The sequence below is a fragment of the Phasianus colchicus genome, chromosome 6 (genome assembly GCF_987193195.1).
Source record: "Phasianus colchicus chromosome 6, bPhaCol1.hap1.1, whole genome shotgun sequence".
Taxonomy (NCBI): Eukaryota; Metazoa; Chordata; class Aves; order Galliformes; family Phasianidae; genus Phasianus; species Phasianus colchicus.
In genome coordinates this window covers 26016507-26039171 of record NC_143441.1, presented here as the reverse complement: position 1 = coordinate 26039171, position 22665 = coordinate 26016507, and the positions used below count along the sequence as shown (strand labels likewise).

The following is a 22665-nucleotide window of genomic DNA, read 5'->3' as shown; positions in this document are numbered from 1 at the left end:
CAGTTGGGGGAAGAAATATTTGAAAAACTGATACAAATTTTTGTCCACAGTCTTCAACTCACCAGTGCAATATTCTGCTCGCTGAGAAATGCTTAGGTATTAAGATGTACATCAGGAAATAACATCAGGGAACAGAAAAGGAAGCACAGGAGGGTAAATTCATTTCTAGAGACAAGTTTCATCATTAGACACACCACCATGTGTCTCTGTTTCTGAATTAGTAGTCACTAGAAATGCTAGTAATTACATTTTAGATAACGTTAAATTTGTATCTCCTTATGAAATGCTATTTATCTTACACTCAGAAAGATTTCTCCTGATTTCTCCTGGACTTTTAACAACCTATAGGCAAAAGGACAGGAACTTTCAAACCTCCTACAAAGCAGTAGGAGCGAGCGTAGCATAGAAGTAGACAGCACAGTCAAAAAAACTGCTATGCAAACTTTTTTTTTTTTTTTTTTTCCAGCTCCTGGTATGAAGTCTCACAAAGTATTAACATAACTCCCTCTGCCGGCAATGACACGCAATGATATTGCTAAAATAGCTCTCATGATCGCTTAGGGCAAATTTACTTCTAACTGGAGAGTTAGCACTCAGAGTGTAGGTATGCTACAAATTCTAATATAGGCAGGCAGATCTCCCTTATTCCTCTCTGAACGAAAGGAATATAAGTTTACCAAACTGCCTGAGTATTAACCATTTCAGTGCTCAGCCTGAGAGTCTCCTCATTGTGCAAAAGATCCAACACCATACTTGAAAGTGTTCTCAAATCGCCAATTTTATTCCAATTTCATATACTCAGAGCTCAAAAAGTAAATCATCAATAATGTAATAAACAGTATAAAAGGCTGTGTTTCCCACATGTGAACTCACGCTCAAGTATTCTATTGCATTCTATTCAAAAGTTATCTTTAAATTTTTTTACGATAATATCAAAACATTTGCTGCTTGATGATCCAAAGAAAAACTGTACAAGCATTGCCTTCTGTGTTAATTGAAGGATTTCTGTAAAAGTGTGATGATGCTTATGCCACACTGAGATGTTTATTTTATAAATGTTCAGAGTACATTTGCTTCAGGAGAGGAGATGAAGTAGGTAGAATGTATTAAAAGACAGACATAGCAGCCTGTTTTCAGATTATTGATGACAATTTATGGTAGTTATGAAGCATTTCCTGAATTGCTGAATTTTACCTTAAGGCAGCTTTCCACCAGGTATAGATTACCAACTATAGTGCAACGGTGACATCTAGTGGTCACTGAGGAGGGAATAAAATAATTTCCACTGCTAAAATTAAAGACTTTTATACACCAGTGCCTCGAACTTGCAGTTTACAGCTAGATACTGCAGAACCACCGGCAGAGAACAGTCTATTAATCCACATTAAAGTAAAATATACGGAAAAAAACACAATTGTTATCCTAACCTTTTATTTTTTTTTTTTATTAACTGATGTTCAACTAACAAAACAATCCTAATAATAAAAGGCTTTTTTTTTTTTCTTTTTCTTTTTTTTTTTTTTTTTTTTTTCTGTTGAATTACAACACTTTCTTCACCCATGTGAACTTCAGTTTCTTCAACTTATGGAGTAGTGTTTAGAAACTAACCCACAGTGATATCAGGTTACAGAATTTTGATCACTGTTTATGTATTTTTATTGTTTCCTCAGTAAAATGACTAGTTATTGTCTAATAACTAGTAAAAATACTCAACAGAATAAATTGTCTAATAATGTACATTTACACAGCTTCCTTCCAATAACATGGCTTTTGATTTAACATGAAAATTATCCTCTACAAAAAGACTTACATTAATTTACCACAGAATTAAGTTGTTTTAAATTGAGAAAGAAAGAAGTGCAGACACTGCAAAATGCTCCCAGAAAAACTGCAACATCTGTTGCAAATGAGAAATACATATTGAAAATGACCATCATTTATCTCCTACACTAATTTCTACAGAGAATTTGCTACCCTGTGCTTAGGGTAAATATGTGGAAATAAAGGAATACAATCTGACATAGACTTGCCTTTTGATGACAGGAAAGTAGTACATTTTTTTCCACTGAGCACCAAATATCTAGAATTAGGAAATTAGTACATACAGTGATCCAAATGGACTGTAAGTTTTCATCAGTTTAGCTATTTCTGTGGTAAGTTGATTAGTAAGAGCTAAATGTTTGACTATTATTATTTTGCAAGAATGTTATGTCTTCTGCTAAATGCACAGTAGTCTTTTATATGGAAAATCTGACTATTCCTAGTGAAATAAGATACTATGGAGTGACTACAGCCTAGATTTAGTTCAGGACATAGCACTGAACGGAGAAAGGTAAACGTGTGTAGTTTGACATTAGTATCTGGAAAAGACTTCAGAAAAGAAAATGTTTTATATCAAACAAAAAAAAAACATTTGAAACGTATGCTAAGATACACATGCTCAAAATGAGCAAAAATACAGGACAGCAGGTGGCACTGGCAACATGCCAGAGCTAAAACAGCTGTTTTAAACAGGTAAAAATTACTGATTGCATTATATTTCCTTATCTTTAATAGGATGTTGTAAATGTATAGAGCCTAAGCTCCTCTTTCATTATACTACATCCTTTGGTCTAAGTGTTCACTCCGATGCTTTTTCTTAATACAGTTTATTAAGCTAGTTAAAAACATGGAAGAATATATTCACACTGATATATTATGATAGGATAAGAGTTAGCAGGCAAGAATCACTGAAGGAGAAATTCCGTCTTGATATGAAAAAGAAATCTTTTTCCCTTGATGCTGGTCAAATGATCTCTAAACTCCCTTCCAGACTAGACTGTCCCATAATCCACTGTAGTTAAGCTACACAGCACATGTGGAGTTGCCAAGACACCACTCCAAGACAGCTGTAAAATATGCATGGGTAATAAAACATTCTTACAAGATGCTTCTGCAGCTAGCAATTCATTATATGCTGTCAATAGAATAAACTAATGAGCTTTTCATAACTTTCAGCTTCAGTGCCGATGTTGTTTCAGACATTCAAATGTAGCTCTGACTTTGAAGGCACACTGATGTTTTTTATACATCATTCATAGTAAATGCATGTAAGAGATTATTCTTTTACATCATTGTCTCAAAGCTTGCTGAGGACACAGATGAACAAGTTCAGGCAAGTCCTGGGCATGGGTTCAGAAATCCTTTGTCTGGAGAACTTTGATGGACAAGTCCTGGGCAAGAGTTGTGAAATCCTTTGTCTGAGGGGCACAGATGGACAAGGCCAGGGGCAACGAGAGAGATAAGCTGCAGCTTAATGGCCGTGAAGCGGTCTTTTGCGTGGGCTTATCTCCAGGAAGATGGCCATCTCATATGACTCTTGCTCAAGCACCCAGGGATGTCACGTAGGCAGGGAAAGAAGAAGGATAAAATGGGGACCTACAATCTTGAACAATGTGAGGTTCTCTGGCAACAGATTCCTCATGAAGAAGAGGTTTCTGCCATAAAGAAGCTTCACGACCTGCCTCTCTCTCTCCTGAACTTGCTCTGCATTCTCTCCCTCCTGGACTTGCTCTGGACTCTACCAGTATGCTGAAGAAGAACAAAGGTGTCTGCCATCAGATTCCTCACTACGGAATTCCTGCATGCTGATGGACTCTACTGGGCCCGCTACCTGAATCCTGCTGCTTCCCACTGGACTGGCTCTGCGACTGCCTCCTGCTACCTGCTTGCTGCCCAAGGCTGGCCACGCTGCTGCTCTCCCCCTGCTGCTTCTGCCTCGGACCTTCAAAGCGGCATGCAACGGGACCGCTGCTGGATCCTGGTGGTGACTATCCCCGCTTTATGTGATTCTTGCTTCTTTCCTATCTTTTTTATCGCCCTCCTTCCCTTCCCTGTCTACCCTGATTAGGAATTGTAATAAACTGGTTGGACTAACATATGAACTGTTGTTTCTTACTTTCACATCGGGTATACAGATATTAAAAGAACCTCATCTCCCTCCTATAAATTGGAGTGAGACAACGCACAGTAAAGACTAGTAAAGCCATTCATTATAAAGGTTATAGAGAAAAAAGACTTGAGGACCATGCTGACATGCAAGCAGAAACTTGACACTTTGATGTTAATACTTACATTCTCTAATCCAAGAAGGACCAAGAGTGGGATTGTTGTCATTCCTCCTTGGATCCACTCTTCTAGAGAAACAGTGCCATCATGATCATAGTCAATTTCTTCCATCATTTCATGAAGAATCTACACAGTTTAATGAAAAGACTAATGAATTCCATATTCTAACATAACCAGACACATAGGATCTATGATCTCTCATCTATGTGCAAAAAACCCACATAATTTATATGGTACCTATACAAGCCCTGCCAGTTCAGAAAATGAAATGCAATATTTATATTTACATTCTAATAGAATCTAATATTAACAATTATCACTCAATATCCCAAACAAAATTTCCCCTTGTGTACTATGTACAAACAAGAGACAATCAATATTAAGACATTTTCAGGATTAAATCAGTTGTGTTATACATATCAATTACTATATGCACTGAAGAAAAGCATTCAACTTCACCAAAGAATGCTTTACATAGCAGATATAATCAGAAAAAGATTTGAAAAAAGTGTTAATTTACAGTGCCATAGTGAAGCACATACTATTATTATTTCTATCTTGTTATTATCTAGAATCTCACGTTGGCATGAAGAATCAAAAAACAAATAAAAACTGCCTCCATAACCACAAAAGCTGGTGATGCTTACTGGGCTCAGTTCAGTAATATCCCATTCAAGGTATTCTGCCACATGCATCATTTGTGCAATGATATTTTCCAGCTCCTACAGATGACAGAAAGAATTATCGTATTTAATGCAATATTAAAATTATAAATTCTACTGCAAGCAATTCCTAATTCAAACCTATAGCGTCCAGTGACTATTAACACGGAAACATACAGAAAAAAACTTCTAATCACTAACTGATAAAAAAATCTTTTTTTTTTTTTAATTAACTTTTCACCATGTGAAACTGAAAATCAGAGACCCACTGAGCAGAACAAGAAAATTACTATATTTTTTAAAAGCAAATACTTTACATAGATGCATTTACCTTCACAAAAAAAAAAAAAAAAAAAAAAGTGTTTTCTGTGTGAGAAGAAGGAACTGGGGGTTCCTACTTGGCATGCTTCCTTAATTAGGAAAAAATCTATTTTCCTTACTTGACATGAAAGAAAAACTAAAAATAAAAATAATAAAAAAAACAACTATTTTTTCTATATTATCTGACTTTAATTTTTTCTCAGTGCGATGTCCAGGACTACTCTGACTTCAACTTCATTAATTTAAAGAATCAAAACTAATGAGGTTGAATTATTTAGATTTAAAATTCAAAGATTTCCCCCTATAGTCAGTCAGCTGAAGAATGCACTAGGCAGAAATTCTATATTAATATTAATGGTAGGAAATAAGTATACATGTATCATCTGACTGGATTTTAACAGAGATGTCTAGAGGAATGTTATATTTTCTTTAACTGTTAAGTAAAACAAAACAACAAAAAAAGTTACATAAATCTTGGAACACTTGGAACACATCCTCATATAACTGTAACAATCAACTGTAGGTTAAACCTGCAGGTTAAATTAAGTAAGAACTATGGGGACACATGACCTTTTCACTTAAATCTCAAAAGGAGTTAAAAATGATATACTGTATACTGCTATATGTATGACTTGATTTTCCAAAGTGCTGGACATTTGTATACAAGGCAGACAGTCAGAACATCTGAAACTCAGGTATGGAATGCCTTCCCATTTTAATGAAATCTTTGCTGATGCTTTCATATACATCTCCAAGAGGCATATTAGAGTTTTAGGAGCCATATTAATGCATCCTATATAGTAATATGATTAAAAATAAAAAGAATATAAAATAAGATTTCACATTAACATTGTCAGCATTTGAAAATGTTTATGGTTGAAGAAACAGCAGCTTAATGGAAGAAATACTCAAAGTTTGCTTTCAAAACAGGCAATTTTCTATTGACTATAATTTACAGTGGTTCTATTAATTCAAGATTCACATCGTTTTTTATAGCTATACCATTAGGACATAGTCTTAAAACACAACAATATATTTAAAGTTACCGAACTATCCAGGTATCCATTTCCATCTGTATCATATAAACGAAACATAACTAAAAGGAGGCAAAAAGAAGGAAACACAATTAGAAAACATAGTAACAATATTCTTTAATTAAAAAAAAAAAAACAAAAAAAACAAGCATTAGCATGACTATACTAACTGCAGATCCACTGAAGATTTTGCAATACATGTGGTTCTCTCACTGAATCTCCTACGACATTGCCTCCAGTGAGACATAACTGCACCCTTTCCACACAGACCCTTCAGAACCTCACCTGGGTCTGTGAATATGTTCCTGGTTTTTCTCAGAGATGGTCTGATCTGCACTAACAGGGACTGCCACCAAAAGACTCTCAGACATGACATCACACACAGGAAAACATGCAATTCGTCAACCAAATATTCATAAGCACACTTAAATTACAATGCTATTCAACCCTCTTGACTGCAGCTATTACTATTGCTTTAAAAATGCTTTCTGATCTACACTAAATGAAATAGATGATTATTATTTTAGTACCTAATCAGGAGAATCCAACAGAAAACATTCCTCACAGGCTGCTAGCACGAATCCTACCTGTACCAGACTAAATTGAAACAGTCTTGCCAATATGCTGAAGATCTGCCCACACAAGAATCATTGCATTTTGGTGATATCCAGAAGAAATACATACTTTCAAGTTTCTATCACTACCTGCCTCCAGCCACAAGACTGGGCATATCCATTATTACAAAAATATTTCAAAGCATTTTCTTCAGCTGATCATATATAGCAAAAGACTGCAAAGCAGGAAGAAGCTTGAACCTTTAGTAGAAATTCTTCTAAAAGCCTAAAGATGAAAACCAGGAGTCCAGGCATGCCTCACTCTTTGTTCCTATCATCTGTGATGCAGCTTGTCAGAGTTCTGAACTCCCTAATCCCTAGAAGATCTATTTTCAAAGAAGTAAGAAGAGAGCTTATCTACAGGTAGTTGCAGGACACTGTTATGCCTCAATTCATAGCAAAACCCAAGCAGTAATCAACTTATTAGATGCCTTGGAAAAAAAGTAAGTTATGGCCTGTTCAGCAGTGAACAGTACCACACAATAGATCCATATGAAAATGTTCCCACAGTCCAGTAAATTCTGCAAGAAAAAGTTCCACCTGCAAGAAAAAGTTTCCATCAGAAGAGGGGTGGCCAGCAGGGACAGAGAGGTGATTGTTCCCCTCTACTCTGCTCTTGTGAGGCCCCATCTGGAATACTGCGTCCAGGTCTGGAGCCCCCAGTACAAGAAAGACAGGGAGCTGTTGGAGAGGGTCCAGAGGAGGGCCATGAAGATGATCAGGGGACTGGAGCACCTCCCCTATGAGGACAGGCTGAAAGAGCTGGGCTTGTTCAGCCTGGAGAAAAGAAGGCTGCGGGGTGACCTCATCACAGCCTTTCAGTACCTAAAGGGAGCCTACAAACGGAGGGGAATCAACTCTTTGAAAGGGTGAGTGACAGCAGGACAAGGGGAAATGGTTTTAAGCTGATGGAAGGGAGATTTAGGCTGGACGTCAGGGGGAAATTCTTTACGGAGAGAGTGGTGAGGTACTGGAACAGGCTGCCCAGGGAGGTTGTGGATGCCCCGTCCCTGGAGGTGTTCAAGGCCAGATTGGATGGGGCCCTGGGCAGTCTGGTCTAACATTAGGTGGAATGGTTGGTGGCCCTGCATGTGGCAGGGGGGTTGGAGATTCATGATCCTTGAGGTCCCTTCCAACCCTGGCGATTCTGTGATTCTGTGATTCTGTTATCTTTTTCAGGTAACAATAGAGGGGAGTGATTAGAGAGAAGTTTGAAAAGAATTTGACTACTTTTGACTTGGAGGAAAACACGCTTCACAGGTACATGGCTTGGATTGTATTCTTTTATCCCCTATCTGCTTCCCAAGTTGATCACTGAACTTTCCACCACAACATCAATACTAGCCAATGTGATCTCACATTAGTCTTAAGAACTGTAATATAAGATTGAAGATTTTTACTCTAGTACTCTGTTGCAAGTTACAAAAGTCCATTAATTACTATGGACTTTTTAATTATAACTAATTAATTATAGGTCTAAAAAACCTATACAAATATGTTAGCCTGTGAATTACGTTGCTTCTGTGGAATATAACAGTATTAAAGCCATCAGAAATTGTAACATCTCTGCTAATACACTTCTGCCAAAGCTGCTGAGCTGTGCTCACTTTAAGACAGCTAATATTATATGGCAGAAATAGCATTAAGCATTCAGTTTCCATAGAGAATCACTGAATCATTAAACAATAAAGTCATTTGGTTCTCTATCCTCCTCCAGCACTATTGCAATACAACAGTTGAAACGTTCTACAATTATCACATAAGCAACAGGTGTTTAGCATCTCCCTTTCCATTCCTCTTTCCAGAGAAGCAGTGTTTCCAACTAGTATATTATTTTTTCCTTTAACACCAATCAGTACTTCAAAACTGTCATTTGAAAACACATTAGTACAACTATAACTGTTTCACTTCTATAGTAAACAAAGTCTCCACTCATATATGCATTAGGTATCTGTGTGCTTCTTTAGACTGAATAACTACCCAGCTGGCATGGTATGCAATCATTTTCCTTTCACACCCTTCTAAATATTTGTGTTCTTGCTTATTTACCCAATCTAAGTGAAAAATGAACTACAACAAAACGATAAAAACAACTGAGCAAAAATCAAGCCCAAGTTAATTCTTTATATTCCTTTCTCACTCCCTTAAATGGCAGCACTGACTGGCCACATATATCTATTGCAAGAGTACATACTTCTTGCAAATGATGTATAAACGTATTAAAAAATAATTGAAAATATTAGATCACTTTCTGCACTGCTGTAGTTTCCCCTGCAACTTCTGGATTTCTAAGCATGGAAGTTATAAAAGATGGCATCCCCGAAGCACCAAAAGTTGTAAATTATAGCCTTTCAAGAAGAAATTGGGGAACTGAAGATATGTGTCCAACATCCATGGACATACTGAGAAAAACATACAAATTGAGGAAATGGTCTGTGCTGATGTCATGTCCCTGATAAAACTCAAATAGTTGTCAGCTAAAATGACTTCCACCATTGAGGTCACTAAAGGAAGAGAAGTTGAGCCATGAAATACCACTGTTTGCTTCCTGAGAAGTACCCTGCATATTTACAAGAGGCTTTTCTTATACATACAAGAATGACAGTGTGGGAGTATAGAATAGTTTCTACAGATCAAGTTTACAAGTTGGTCCACAGAGCACAGAGGTACTTAACATCATAGATGTACCATTATCTATATGTAGTATGCCCTTAAACAGAGAACTTGAATTATTCCAATGCATCTCTTTTATGACAGTTTGGAATATATTTAGTCCATACGTGGTTTGAGAACAGATATGCTGAGTGTTTTAAACACGTGAGTTTCATTGTATTGAAGACTTCCAGGAATACAATGCTAACAGGTTAAAGAAGCTATACATCTGCTAAAATATTTGTAAATCTATGAAAAACTGCTGATCATATAGATCCAAAGTCTAAATAAATAAAATCCTTTTGGTGCATTTTATTTTTAAAAGTCCTCCAGTTTATGTCAGGTTTTACTTGAGATCATCACTTCCATGTTCTGCTTGTCCTGAATCTAGTTTCCAAACACCCTGCTAAAACTCAGTCTTTGTCATTCTTTTATCAACAGAAAATTGCAGATGTGAGATTAGTATTAACATTAACATTGGCAATTCTGGAATTTTTTTTTTTTTCCCCTCCACTGCAACTACTTTTTATTCTACTTTGCAGCCACAGAACCTACTATTATACAATTATTTCAGACAAAGAGTTAAATTATATCATTTATTTATAAGGAGGATTCAGATATATCATTAGGGAAATCTACATACTAATGGTATGATGTAGTCTGAACTTTATAAGCTAAAAAGTGAAGAAGTAGCATATAAATCTATGCAATAACCATACCCTTAATTCATGTAATAAATCCATATAACCTCGAATGTATTTAATATATAAATACATTTATTAGATCAGGCTTTAATTCATAAATCATACATAGTCTTTTCCTACACAGTTCCTGCTTGGAAAAATCTGTGAAATATTCTCCACATTAGAAGAATCCTGTTCTTTCATCTCCCTCCCTTTTTCATTGTACTGGTTTCTGACACAAGGGGAAGCACTTGCTCTTCTTTTCATGTTATGCTCAGTGCATACAGCTCCTCACAGCTCTAATATGGTTTGCATGAATTGCTATATGGTGAAATAGTTACCATATTGTTAGCTGAATTCAGTCCTAGAATCCTAGTTGCCATTTGTTTGTGTTTGAAATGCACACAAACAAATACCTCATTTTTTAATAACATAATACTAAATTATTATTATCAAATTTAGGGCTGACTCCCTATAATTTCTGTCAGTAAATTTACAGTACAAAATTTTAATTGTAACTTAAGTATAGGTAAACAAAACATCAGAGTTCTTCAAAAACACATGGTCAGTTAACCTTGTAATGAATTTCTTTCTCCAACAGCTTCCTGTTTCCTATCATACTAAACATTTGTTTTCCATATAGCACTGAAGCCTGATCCCAGAATTTTGATAGTTTTGTATATTAAAATATACCTGGTCTCTAGAAGAACTTTGATCGTTTACCTGTCTTAAAATTAGCTTCTAAAACTCCATAAAGGAGAAACATATATTTTCTTTCTTTTTTCTCTGATTTGCAGATCACGTTGTTTTGTTTCTCTTTTTTTGTTGTTTTTTGTTTTTGTTTGTTTGTTTGCTTGGTTTTTTTTTTGTTTTTTTAGCAGATAGAGGTTTTTGGCTTTATTAAATGAGGCCCCTAAATCAAAAATCAAAGTAATCCTAACTCTCAGAATCAAAAGTTCATTGCACTACCAACAGCAGTATGGACTTGGATTACTTTTCACTTTCTTGAATTCACAATAGATCCCAAAGCCCAAATTCTTTGTCTGAATTAGTTCATTTTCTACAGATTATTCATCACTTCTTTATCTACACTGCATAGCATCTACAGTGTATTTGCTTTTGATATAATTTTTCATTAGTTTTCCCTGAAAACAAATGTATATATAGAAGTAAGTTTATGTTTAAAAAAAAAAAAACAAAAACAAAAAAACAACAACATACATTCTAGCTTGTCTTCAGGTCTTCCTCTTTCTAGCAGTGATAAATAACAAACAATGTCTTTCAGCTGGATTGCATCCGGTAAATTCAAGTTGGCAGGTGTAGGAGGTCGGGATGTAGAGGTACCTTTGTTAAGTCTCAGACCTGGAAATAAAATACATCCTTTGTTACTCTTAATGTAGGATGTAACCAGAGAATACAATCCAGAGCTTTTATGTACATCATGCACTATTTTTCAATTTGAATCACATCTGATTCCTTAATTTAAATCAAGCTATGAAATTTTGAACAATTGATATACATAGTTTATCCAAAAAAATGCAGAATTAAAATGAGAGTGAGATACTGCACAGGTAAAGCAAATTTAATAGAAATAAATCAAGTATAGGAACAGTATTCCTGCTTTTCCATTTACACTGACCTGATATCATTTTACTGTAAAATAATTTTGGTGAATATTTTTATTACATGGTACATACATGTTAAATTAAGTAACAAAGCAATCCCTGCCCAACTCTGTATTCATTTCTCAGTGCTTGTAAAAGTTTTTTTCTAATTACAGATTGTTTACAGATATAATATTTAAAGATGTTTTAGTGACAAAGAAAACTCTGAAAACACTGAAATGTGTAATCTTCTCCAGAACAGAGCTAGTAGTGTGTCACAGCAACACGTATTTAAAACGTGGAAAACCTGACTACAGAATATTAGGAAAATATACATAGAATTTAATTAACTGTCATAATTGCTCAAATGCCATGATTAAGTAAGTGCAAACTGGTATGCAAAAAATAAAATTTGAGTGAAGTTCATGTTTTCAGGCAGATACACAGTAAATGTAAATATTTAAATGAAAAACTAGATCTAATAGAATTATATTCTACTAGTGGAGCTTGCATGTCAGTAAGTAAAATTAAAATTAAGATAGTATAAAATGTTACTAAGATGCTATCTTTAATCAAACAGTTTACACAAATAGTGCATGTGAATCCTATGCACAAAATAAAAGTTATAAATCTGAGACCTACTCGTCTTAAAAAGGCATAGTCTCACATTCCACTGAAAAATAAAAATGATATATAAGCTTTAAGTTTTAGATTATGATCAGCTACAAGGTACCAGTCAAATCATATTGAGAAGTGGAAGCAAGGTGGATACCATACTGACTTACAGCACTGATGCTTACCTGGCATCTGTTTCCATCTCTCTTCAGACACTTTAACTGAAAATACAATTTATAAACAGGTGTGAGTGGACTGAAATAAGCCAAGCAAAAAATGGGCACGTAGAGAGACTTATGACCCCGCCTGTGATCTTCACTAGCTCATGTGTTCCTTCTCAATTTCCAGAAGAATGTCAAATATATCTGACAGATTTCTTTCTCAATATGATCAGGTTTTTTCCACCACTGTTAACATTTAAAGACTGCTAGATATCCTAAAATGAAACTTTCTGTAATTTTCATTTGCACATGACCATGTACAAGCACCTACTTTTTCACTTTGAATGCTTCAAATTATAAAAAAATAAAATCTAGTTTAAATCTCAAGCAACCAAGTTGTCTTTATTCTCAGGCACAAATAATGATAATTCTTGCATGAGATAAACTGCACTGTCTCTTTAAATATGCAATTTATCAATCAGCCCTTCTGGCATTACACTATATACATACGGAAAACTACTAAATTGAAGATGAAAATGAACTACTAAATAGATAAAATGTGTGAGGGAGAAAAAGTTTGAGTTAACAGCCATTGTACGAAACCTAGAATACAGTTTTAACAGTAGAATTCACTTTTTTTCCTCTTGTTTTTTAAACTGCTCCAAAAGTATCAGAGAGAATTACAACAAAAGCAAAGCTGAGGACAGTCTATACTGGGCAGAATTCAGCAATAAATCTGACAGTGACCTACAAAAGCCACTATCATCTCTATGTAAAAAGTGTCAAAGCCAAATAAATTCAATACCAGAATAATAAAATATGAAATTGTTATTATCAGGCAACTTTTAAATTGGTGGCTGGTACGATATATGTTTATTGCTACTGATTCTCACTTTAGAATGAAAACTTCAAGGAAAAATTAAAAGTAATGACAACAGAAATTGTGTAGTGGATACATCATAGGCAACAGAATCTCTATGCAGAGCAGAAAAAAAATGCAGTGCTGAAAATATGTAATACATTAAACAGCCATCACAAAAATGAGGCTGGATTCAGTGGGTGATACCTGAAAGTGTACAATTAATACTGTACACTAAAGCATCTACAGAAATCAATAGAGCTAGCATTTTAACTAGTAGCATTTGTATCAAATTCACAGTTTCTGCATAAGTAGCAATTTGAAGAAACCTAATCTTAATATGAAGAATTCCAGCAATTAAGAACCCATCAAACCATTTGGTAAAATGTTCTAAATGCTTGATTATCCCAGCTGTTCAGTATATGAAATTTATTTTTTTAAATTAGCCTAACTTCTACATTTAGCCACTTAATTTTGACAGAGTTCCCAAATTAGTACTGTGCCAAATCAAAGATTTCAAGTTAGGATAATCATGTTAAATCTATCTCCAAGAATTAATGAAAAGTTTTATAAAGTTTTCTACGTTGAAAGCTTTAAACACTATTTTGCCTGGAAGTATTTCAACATGTTATCATCTGCACTTAGGATCATGTTTCATAAAAATTAATGTAGCATTAAAATTTTACACTGCATTAAAGACGTAGTTTTTACACTGGATAAAAGAACTATTGCTAAATGTTCAGCATTTAAAATATCAGAAACTGTAAGTATTTAAGATTACTAAGAGCAGCATCATAACTAATTAAGAGAAGCAGGAGTAATTGGGTAGAGAAACTGTGAAGCACAGCAGAAGCCTTCTGCATGAGGTTCTGAAGGTTTTTAAGTGTTTATAGTAGTCAGCAAGACCATGTAGGCATAGCAATTTGATTAGCATTAATGGAACAAATATCATCTACTTTGGTGCCTGAGCTGTAACACTGCTGTGAATTAAAAAGATGAAACCATTAAATATCCATTTGTCTTCACAATATTCCTTGCTCATGCCTGAGTAAGGTTATCCAATTCCATAAATATCAGAACAAAAAAGAAGTGCACATTATTTAGAATTCTACATATTTATCACTACTGGAAAGTAAGTGGTAGGGGCATGCGACTTCCAATTCTTATATTACTTTGACTGTATTACTTACCTCCAGAAAGGAGTGGGGGTTTGTTTTTTATTAATGGGCTGCAGTGGGAGATTTTGTTGCTAAATGATGTAAAAAGATGCTCAATGAAATCATCAGGTAGCTCTGCCTCCAGAAAAGTCTTCATGAACAGCTTGAATCCCTCTAAATCAATTGTCTAGAGGAGAAAAAAATATAATAGGAATTGCTTCCTTTTTAAACACTTTCAAACTAATGAATCAGAAAATGTTCTGTTAGCAAATATTTTAGACTATATTCAAAAACATTGTTTCCTGAAGATACAGCCTTCATACTTAGTCCAGAAATAACTGATTATTTAATTACCACTTTGGAAACCCACTGCATTTGTTCCATTGCCTAGAATGAAGATAAACCTAGAAGGCAAGGTAAGTCCATAGTAAATTCAGAGCATTTCTATAAAGATCCCTAAGTGCAATCCTGACTAGTTTCTTGATTACAAAGTAGTTTAACAATTAAAGGTCATTATGGAACTTATGGGGATGTACATACTAATTTTTAGCTTTTCTCACGATTATGCAGACAACAAGCAGGGGATTACTGGATGCCAAATTCAGGCAATTGAAGGCCACCTGTCTTTTCTAGGTGGCAAAATAGTTTGCTGGCATTTGTCAAAGAGGAACAGATCAGCTCTAGCAGTAAAATTAGTGTTGAAATTTCACAACACTATGTGGGCTGTTAGGAGGGTTGTCAAATTGAAACATTTTTCATTTAGTTTAATTTGGTTTTGATTTTGGCAGCAAAATGATTCCTTGCTGATTTCTACCTGGTAAAGCAGCATTATCTGTTTTAAGTAGTAACATGAATGTAAACCATTACGATCCCATTTTATTCTTTTTAATACAAAACTTCTAAACAGGTGAGAAACTCATAAGAGCTCTTAAGACAGTTTCACTATTATCTCTGAAATAACTGTGACACAGTTGCATACATATTAATGATGCTACTCAGTTACACATGATTTTAAGAAAACAGCTTATCACTCATTAATCAATAAAATATAAAATGTTGCTGTCTTTTATTTTAGATCAGAAAGTAACTTCAGTAACTTTTCATCTTTGAATAGTCAAAAGAGAAAGGCATACAATTCCACAAAATCAACATGTTGAAAACTCTCCGTGCTTGGGGAAAATTCTGCTCTTTTCTGTTGAAGTCTAGTTCAACACCTTATGTTCAGTACAGTCAATACAGCCTGAGGAGAGAAAAGACTAGCAAGACTTGAAATCAGGCCAGGAAAAGGAAAACGGAAACTAGATTTTCACAGTGTCTCTGTGACTTCAGGATCTGAGTCACGGTATACATTATATTAAAGTCATTTTTAAAAGTATTTCAAAGCTTTGGAGTAGTGATTTCTCTCCCTCCCTCCTCATCCTCCCTCTGCCCCCACCTCCCCCCCATTTTTTTTTTTTTTCAATATGAGACAAAAAATGTTATTCCTACATGAAATAAGGTGTTTCCCACTGAGGCAAATACCTGTCTGCCTCAGGGTAATGTTTTAGATGTATATCACTCTCCTTACTAGAGACTAACAACACAGATAGCAAAATCAGATCTTGTGCAAATCATTATTAGAAATGCAAACTTGGCAAACGAGCTGACCTTCTAATATAGAACACCTCATTTGGCAAAGAAACTGAGTGAAACCAACAGAACTCTCACCTACTGAACACATGAACAGTAGAAAACAAAACAAAAAAATGCCTACAGGAGGCTCAAAATGGAAATCTTGGACACAGAGTACCTTATCATCATAGAGTTTCAGTCACTCCTTTCTAACTTGGTAAGTCATGTACTGTTTAAGTAATGCTTTAAGTTTTATCCTCAATAATAAAGTCCCTGATAGTCATTTCAATGTTTATGAACAATGAAAACACAGTAGCAAAAGGATATAAATTAGCAACCGAGGTCATTATCTTACATGATATAAATTTTTTTTTTTTTTTTTTAATCTGCAAGCATAACAAATTCACCAATCACTAAACCAATTGACTTTAACAACCTGAAATTACTTTGTGTTGTTCACCAATTATGTGTTTCTTAGCTCTTTCATTACATTACATATAAAGAAGAATAACCAAGTGAAAAAAGAGAAAAACAAATTATAATCCAATTAGTTTATGTATGGACATACAAGATATCTCTGTACTACATAAGGCTTTACTATCATATTTTCCTTGTTGGTATATATGTCTGCTAAAATATTCCTTAACATTATAGATATAGATTTCTAAACTCCTGTCTCATTAATATTAGCCAAGGTGACAGCAATAACTAAATCCCTTATGCCACTTTTTTTTTTATATGCTTAGAACTGTGCCTGGGTAGGATATGAGCTAAAAATAAGGTTAAATTGTTGTGCTTCCTTCTTCCTGCTACTCTCTTTCTGAATGGGATTAAAACTTTTCATTATTTTCTAAAGAAGTTCAGACCAGTATTTATCCTTATGTCCTCCAAAGCAAGTATTCCAAACATATTTTCTGGCTATGGAAAACAATAGATACTATCACTTGGTTGTCATGTCTACTTAATATTTTTGGCACACTGACTGCCACTGATTGTAGTACGGTGCCTAGCAGAGGAAAAAAGAGAGTGGCTGTTCTAAAAAGCTGTTTCAGTTAGATTTATTCAACTGAAAGTTCTTTATCCTCTGCTCTCTTCCCCCCATGGAAACAGCAGGATTCATATAACAAATCAGATGTCATACACCCAAAAGTTCTCAAATGAAGCTGCAAGTTCAGCTAGGAGCTGGTAAGTGAATTAAATACATATCAGAAATGTTGATAATTGTCCAAAATAGAGATGAAAAAAACACAAGCTGTACCAAATGAATGTGTAACAGTCCTGCCTTAAGAAGGCCTATGAACAGATGCCTGCAATAAGGTTCTTGTCTATATAAAAAAGACAAAATCCTTGATTCTAAAACTCCATAGCTGAGTAACACTTTGAAGACCCGCGTACTCAGAGCAGATTATCCTAATAGGAACTAACAGGTACCACAGTCACATTTGAAGATTTGCTTTTGTAAATGTCTCTAGAGTACATAGCAAAACTGAGCTAGACTAGGAGGGCTGGTAGTAGTTTAGATTATTCACAAACAAAAAGGGGACATTTTTCATGGAAGGCTCACCTACAAATATTGTCAATGTTTTGACTATCATCTCTCTCACTGTAATATACATAACCATTATAGAACAGCAGAAAAGAATAAAAAAGAGATTAATATCTTAAAAGAAGTCCTGGGAGGACCACCGTGAAAGACTCATGTTACAGGTGTACTAGTCTCACTCATTTTTAGTCCTGAATGTATTTCAATTCGAACAGAACACGTAAAGATATGAAAACATTTGCTGAAACTCAGGCAAATGTAAACTAACTTTCACAGAAGAGAAGAACAACACACAGTATTAAGAACATTTTCCTTTTCTGTAGTCATATGTTAGTTTTATTTTTTCCTCGTGAAATTTTACTGTTCAAAACTATGAAAATGCCTCAGTAAATAAATAGCCTTTCTCTAATTGCTAGCATGCTTTCTCTGCACCAAAGGGACCACACAATGCTTTGGGAACCAAAAAGTGGGGGGGGAAAAAAAAAAGATTTTATATATTTTATTACGATTTGAAAATAATTTATAACTTTTGAAGAATTCATAAGCATTACTTAACTAGTTCCTATCAATAATATAGAACAATACATAAGATATAATCATGGATGTTGTTTTCTTAAGCGTGCATGCTAATTGCTTAATTCTCAACAGTTGCTTGGCTTCCAGAAGCTCCAGCTGAATTCAAATGAACCTCTGAAAGAAAGTTTTAGCATTTTGGAAAGCATTTTCCATGATGCTTCCCAAATGAGAGAATGAGAGTGTGCACGGAGGTACTAAATTGACCACAATTAACCTGACACACGTATTAATTCATTCCATTTCACAGAAGACAAGTTGGGAGATTATGGTCACAAGTTTAGTAAAACAAAATATAGAGGATAAAGGACATGCTCAAAGCAACCAATAACTAGAGGAACATGAAAGAACTTCCAAATCATTTTGGCCTAAATTTTATGAGGAAAAAAAAATAGCCTGTTCTGTTTTAGCTGTGATACAAATAAAAAAAAGTACCAAATGCTTCGTAAGTAGGCCACAGAAAGGTAGGTGTCCTTATAATTATTATATATAAATGAATTCCTATTGTATCTTTTAAATAACTGATTTGCCAATTTTACTGGAACACCATTTCCTATCTTTTACAATTTAAAAAAATAAACTGTATGAAGAAAAGCTATATAAATTGTAATTTGTAAAACACTGTAACTTTATAGCAATGTTTGAGTAATGAAATTTTATTTGGTACTGAAATATTCTGATGCAAGTCCAGAAAAGTACACATTCAAAAGTACCATCAAGGTTCTGCTAATTTAAAATATAACATTCACATAAAAATTAATTTCACTACTAAGAAGCAGCTTCTGTATTCATCCTCTCCCAGTCATACATTCTTATCACTGTTTCCAATCACCTAAAATTTGAAACAAAAAAAAAAAAAAAACAAAAAACAAAAAACAAAAAACTTATCTACCAAGAAAAGAAAAGGAGAAAGGACAAAAGGCAGAAGTATTGATCACTTTCAGCTTTTCTGGAAGCAGATATTAAACTGGACTCACTATGACTCAAGGCAGAGGAAAATTAAAATTATGCATCTTTTTAATGTCACAAATTGTCAGAGATAATCCATAACATTTAATTAACCATCAACCAAATTTCAAAATTAAAATCAAACTGCCAACAAGCATTTAATCCATAGGTATTGTTTAAGTTCCTCCCTCACCCCCCAACCAATTTTAAACCAATCTGAAAAAGATAAAGCAAAGCAAAGTTTATCATGAGTTCTAAATGACTGACTGACTGCTGAAAGAAACTATCTGGATTTGCCTCTATGTAACATGACAGATTTACAGATTAAGGCATCCTGGAGTGTCTTTCACACCTTTATTAACTGCACTAATTCACTAACGCACTCTGATGAGGTATGACTTCTACTTCACAGCACTGCTCATACTTAGTAACATCTTATTCAATTTTATAACTATAAAACCAAGCAGCTAATTATAGCCTAATGAGAACAAGATATGTGAGCTCAGAAAAAGAACTAAGATGCCTAGATTTGGATATTGATGCCCTTACTCACAGTAGGATCCTGGAGAGTGCTATTTTAAAGTTCCATTAATCCATATTAATCCTCAAACCTTCAGAGGGGAAGTGCTTCACACCTTTGATCATCTTCGTGGTCTTCCTCTGGAGTCACTCCAACAGTTCCACGTCATTTTTCTCTGGGGGCCCCAGGACTGCATGCAGTACTCCAAATGGGGACTCACAAGGGCAGAGCAGAAGGAGACACTGAGCTCTCCTGCATTTCTGATCACCCCTCTTTTGATGCAGCCCAGGATACAGCTGGCCTTCTGGGCTGCAAGCACACACTGCTGGCTCATGTCCAGCTTTCTGTCCACTTCCTTCTCCACAAGGCTGCTCTCAATGAGTTCATCTCCTAATCTGTACCCATCTCTGGGGTTGCCCTGACTCAAGTACAACACCTTGCACTTGGCCTATTGAACCTCCTTGGATTCTCATGGGCCTACTTTTCGAGCCTATCTAGGTTCCCCTGAATAATTCTTTCTTCTATTGTGTCAGCCACACCCCTTAGCTTGATGTTATCAGCAAACTTGCTTATGTCTAGATTGTAAATAGAGATGTTGATGAACATCGGTCCCAAAACAGATGCCTAGGAACACCACTCATTAGATCTCCACCTGGATGGTATAGCTCTGACCACAACCCTCCAGCTGTGACTATTCAACCAATTCTTTACCCATCAAATAGTTCAGCCTTCAAATCCATCTCTCCAATTCAGAGATAAGGATGCGATGCAGAACTATGTTAAAGGTCTTGCTCTTGCACAAATCCATGCAGATGACATTAGCTGCACTTCGTTTGTCCACTAATGCCGTCACTTCATCATAGAAGACCACTAGATTAGTCAAGCATGATCTGGCCTTGGTGAAACTATGCTGGCTGTTTCAGAACACTTCCTTATCTTGCATATGACATAATCCAGCTTCCAGAATAATCTGGCCCATAATATTCCAAGGCACACAGCTGAGGCTCACTAGCCTGTACTTCTCTGGGTCTTCCTATCTCCTTTTCTTAAAAATAGAATAGATGTTTCTCTTTCTTTTGCTGAACAAATCATTGTTTTAGTCCTTTGAATGAGGAGTGATGATGCAAATTGTGGACAAAATGGAATATGAGAAGGTTATGTTTGAATCAGGTAGGAACAGGGGGAGCAGTGTGAAAACAGCCTATGATCTTTTCAACATACTATAGGAACATGACATAACAGTAATCACACATAAAAAGACATACGAATGACAACCATTTCACTAGAAGAAAATGATACTAGGGAATCTTGACTGCAGAGAGTTGAAAGCTACCAAGAGATTAAAGCTTTGGCAGCTAGGAAGAAAAATAAATTACAGCTTTAAAAAAAAAATCTACATTTTTCAAGAGCATTTCCAGCATTACATTGATCGCATTGACTAAAAAGTGATCGCATCTGAAAACACAAATGTAAGATTGTGAAAATTTTGGATTTTTGTAAGTATTAAAAATATACCTTAAAATAATCTGCAATTCTATTCTTCTGCATTGAATATTAGAATCTGACAACAAAGTAATTTATTTTCTACCGTATCATCATGCCAGGTATTTCTTTGCAGATACAGAATGTTTTTCACAGATACATGAGGTGAAGATTTTTATCACATTAATACCAGTAAAGCATATATGTATATCGTAATCCACTTTTTACTCTCCATCGCTGGAATAATTCAGAGCTCTTCCTACTCTTCAGTTTCAAGTTTCTTGCACATGAGACTCCAAGGAAAAAGAAATGGAGGACAGGCTAAGCTTAATAGGCTTAAAAATTTCTAATTACCATGACAAATGTGTTCTGTTTCTCCTCAAGCACCCAGTGATAAATACATTATACTAATTTAATACCGGTTCATAGACTATGAGTCTCTGGATCACAGAGAAAACAGGAATTGGAGGACTGGTTTCCCAGTGCCTGCATTAAAATGGAAGCTTTGACTGTGCTGAGAAAAATAACAGACAATTTGAGGTGTTTTCTCATTTTGTTTTAGAAATATATAGACCAATACTCATAAAAAACAGGGGACAGCTCAGCCCTCTGATCTCCTGATTTCAGCTACAACAGGTTATGAGTATGACTGAAATACTTTGTTCTGTCTAGAAAGTAGAATGACTTCTAACATCATATATGCTGGTGGGGAAAGGCTGAATTCCATCGGTATTGCTAGCTGAGAAAGATAAAATTCTAGTTAAAGATGTACACTGGCTAACTGAAAGCCTAGGATCACCTCTGACAATTCTACTCTCTGCAGTGAAGTCAAGTCTGTCAAGCATGTTCCATTCACATTCTGCCACTCGCAGACTAGGTCAAATTACAGATCATACAGAATAATGTTGCATCCTACTTTCTTAAAACTGTTGATACAAAATTTCTCATAATTTACCAGTTTTCTAGTGAAAATCTGGATTGGTGAAAGCTGGAGAACGATGCACTTGGAGATACTGAGTTTACAAGCAAGAATGCACAGGAAACTACAAGCCAGCAGTATGACATATAGTGAACAATTTACACTGGCCTCTTAGCTCTTATCAGATAAAAAATATTCATAAACTGTTGAATTAACACCCTCTAAATTAAACTTTTTTTCCTCTTTTTTAGTAACTAGATGTTATTACACCCCAAATTGTTCATTCCAGGCTGAAAATTATGAAGGTGAGGCAAGCCTGCTGCAGCGACTCATCCCTTGTTCTATCATCTCAGTGCAGAACTGATAGATATGACAGGGAGTGGGCAGGGACAAATGTCAAAAATGAAATATAACGCCATGAGAATCTGCCCTCATCCTACAGCAATTAAGATTTGCAATTCAGTAATTTCATAGAATCCTTAGAGTTGGAAAGGACCTCTGAAGTCCAACTTTCCTTCAATGAACAGAGACATACACAGCTAGATTGGGTTGCCCTGGGCCTTATCCAGCCTCACCTTGAAAGTCTCCAGGGACAAGTCA

General features: G+C 35.2%; 1 protein-coding gene across 2 annotated transcripts in view; it reads right to left on the bottom strand.

Moving 5' to 3' along the window:
- The window catches only part of DGKB (diacylglycerol kinase beta), a 339578-nt gene that overhangs the window by 248361 nt on the left and 68552 nt on the right, over positions 1-22665 (bottom strand). For both annotated transcript variants that reach the window (XM_090142730.1, XM_090142731.1), the window contains 6 exons: positions 14503-14656; positions 12478-12513; positions 11295-11435; positions 6137-6186; positions 4755-4829; positions 4114-4233 (listed from right to left, as the gene is read on the bottom strand). In XM_090142730.1, coding sequence (XP_089998856.1) covers positions 4114-4233; positions 4755-4829; positions 6137-6186; positions 11295-11435; positions 12478-12513; positions 14503-14656 — 576 coding nt within the window. The remainder of the gene's footprint in view (positions 1-4113; positions 4234-4754; positions 4830-6136; positions 6187-11294; positions 11436-12477; positions 12514-14502; positions 14657-22665) is intronic.